We start from the raw sequence: 1,610 nt of genomic DNA, 5'->3' as shown, positions 1-1,610 counted from the left end.
CCCGCGCTCCTAAAGCATTTTTTCCTTTCCTGGGATAAAAGTCATTTTGCAGTTAAGTATGTTTTACCATCTACCACAGGCAATCATCTTCAATCAAAAGCAATGGTTATGCACATGGGAGGGGCTTCACGGCTTCCACCCGAAAGGCATTAGTTACCAAGAATGTGGGGTGCTTGTGGTGTGTGTGTAGGGGTGGAGGGATAGAAACGCCTGGAGGCACGGGGGTGGAGAGGCCAAAAGGGACAAAGGTGGAATTAGCTCAGAAGATGGGTAACGCCTCTCTCTCCAGGCCGCAGTTAAAATAATATTTTAACAAAAGATTTTTTTCCAAGTCCAGAAAAAAACGTATGCGGGGCGCGAGGTGGGTGGAGGAGGGAGTTGATAATGTAACATACACTCTTTCAGACTGGAGATAGGGTACCAGGGGATTTGGACCTTGTGACCGAATGGGAACTCAGAATCAGTATTCGGACAGAGTAGGGGAGGGGTGGGGAGGGGCGGGCAAGGTATGGGTAGGAGGAAGGAGAAAGAGCGAAAGCTGGGATAGACTTGGCTAGACAGTTTCCCAGGGTAGCAGGATCCTCCAGGGCTCCAATTCCGAGGTGCAAGGACCCTCCCCGACTACTCCCGAGCTGCACCCCAGCTCGAAGCCACTTGCTACGCAAAGCGCGCGGGCCCAGCCGGTCCCGTGTCCCCCGCCCGTGCGCCGCGTAACTGACTGGCACACTGAGCGCGCTCACCGATCTTGACTTGCTCGCGGTAGCTCTTTTCGTTGAGGCAAACCCCGCGGCCGTGCAGCAGGGCGTGCAGCGGCTTCTCCTCGTCCTGCCGGGGGAGGCAGCGCAGCCCCTGGGCGCAGCGCTCGGTGTAGACGCCGCACGACTGCCCCTCGGCCAGGGCGCAGGTCATGCAGCAGCCGCAGCCCGGCTCCTTGACCAGCTCGCAGCCCAGGGGGCTGGGGGGGCACATGGAGAGGGCTTTCTCGTCGCAGGGCTCGCAGTGCACGAAGGAGCCCAGGCTCTGGGCCGGCCCCGCATAGGCGGCCAGCAGCAGGAGGACCGCGGTGAGCAACATCATCTTCTCTTAGTCGCCCCCTTTACCTCGGGGTGGGGCAGGAGAGCGAGAGTGCAGGGATAAAGGGGCCAAGAGGGCGCCCGGAGATTTTTTTGTTTTTGTTTTAAAATTTCTAGCAGGTAGAGCAGGTGCCCTCCCCAGACACTTGCAAAATGTAGAGAGAGATGGAGGACTGGGGTGCCCGCGAGCAGGTCCCAGCTGCAAGAATTAAAGCCTTGCAACAGGTTGGGGGAAGCAGGGCAGCGCCAGGTGCACTCAGTGAGCGGAGGCCGGAGCGGGTCAGAATTATAGGGGGAAAATAGCCACAAAATTGTTCACCCCAAGCAACCACCGAAATAGTGACCTCGGAGGCAGTGGAGATGGCGTTGGGGTTGGGGAGAAAATGGATTTATCTTTAAATTTTTGCTTAAAATCTAAAACACACCCCGCTCCTTTCTAACCCTCAGCTGCCGGCGGTGCGCTGCGGCGCGGAACAGGTAAGAGGCTTTGGCTGCAGCCGAGAGGGTGGGAGAAAACGTTAAAATCAAGAAATAAAA

The 1,610-nt window shown here is 56.9% G+C and overlaps 1 protein-coding gene across 1 annotated transcript; it reads right to left on the bottom strand.

The window, feature by feature from the left end:
* Positions 1 to 373: 373 nt before the first annotated feature.
* Positions 374 to 1,604, bottom strand: LOC108521260 (insulin-like growth factor-binding protein 5). Its single transcript, XM_017860984.1, has one exon. It carries the CDS (start codon positions 1,075 to 1,077, stop codon positions 658 to 660), a length of 420 nt encoding a protein of 139 aa, XP_017716473.1. The 5' UTR covers positions 1,078 to 1,604; the 3' UTR covers positions 374 to 657.
* Between the last annotated feature and the right edge of the window lie 6 nt (positions 1,605 to 1,610).

The sequence above is a fragment of the Rhinopithecus bieti genome, unplaced genomic scaffold, assembly GCF_001698545.2.
Source record: "Rhinopithecus bieti isolate Rb0 unplaced genomic scaffold, ASM169854v2 scaffold_59891, whole genome shotgun sequence".
Classification (NCBI taxonomy): Eukaryota; Metazoa; Chordata; class Mammalia; order Primates; family Cercopithecidae; genus Rhinopithecus; species Rhinopithecus bieti.
Note: the sequence above shows the minus strand (reverse complement) of the source record. Positions and strands in the feature narration are given on the sequence as shown.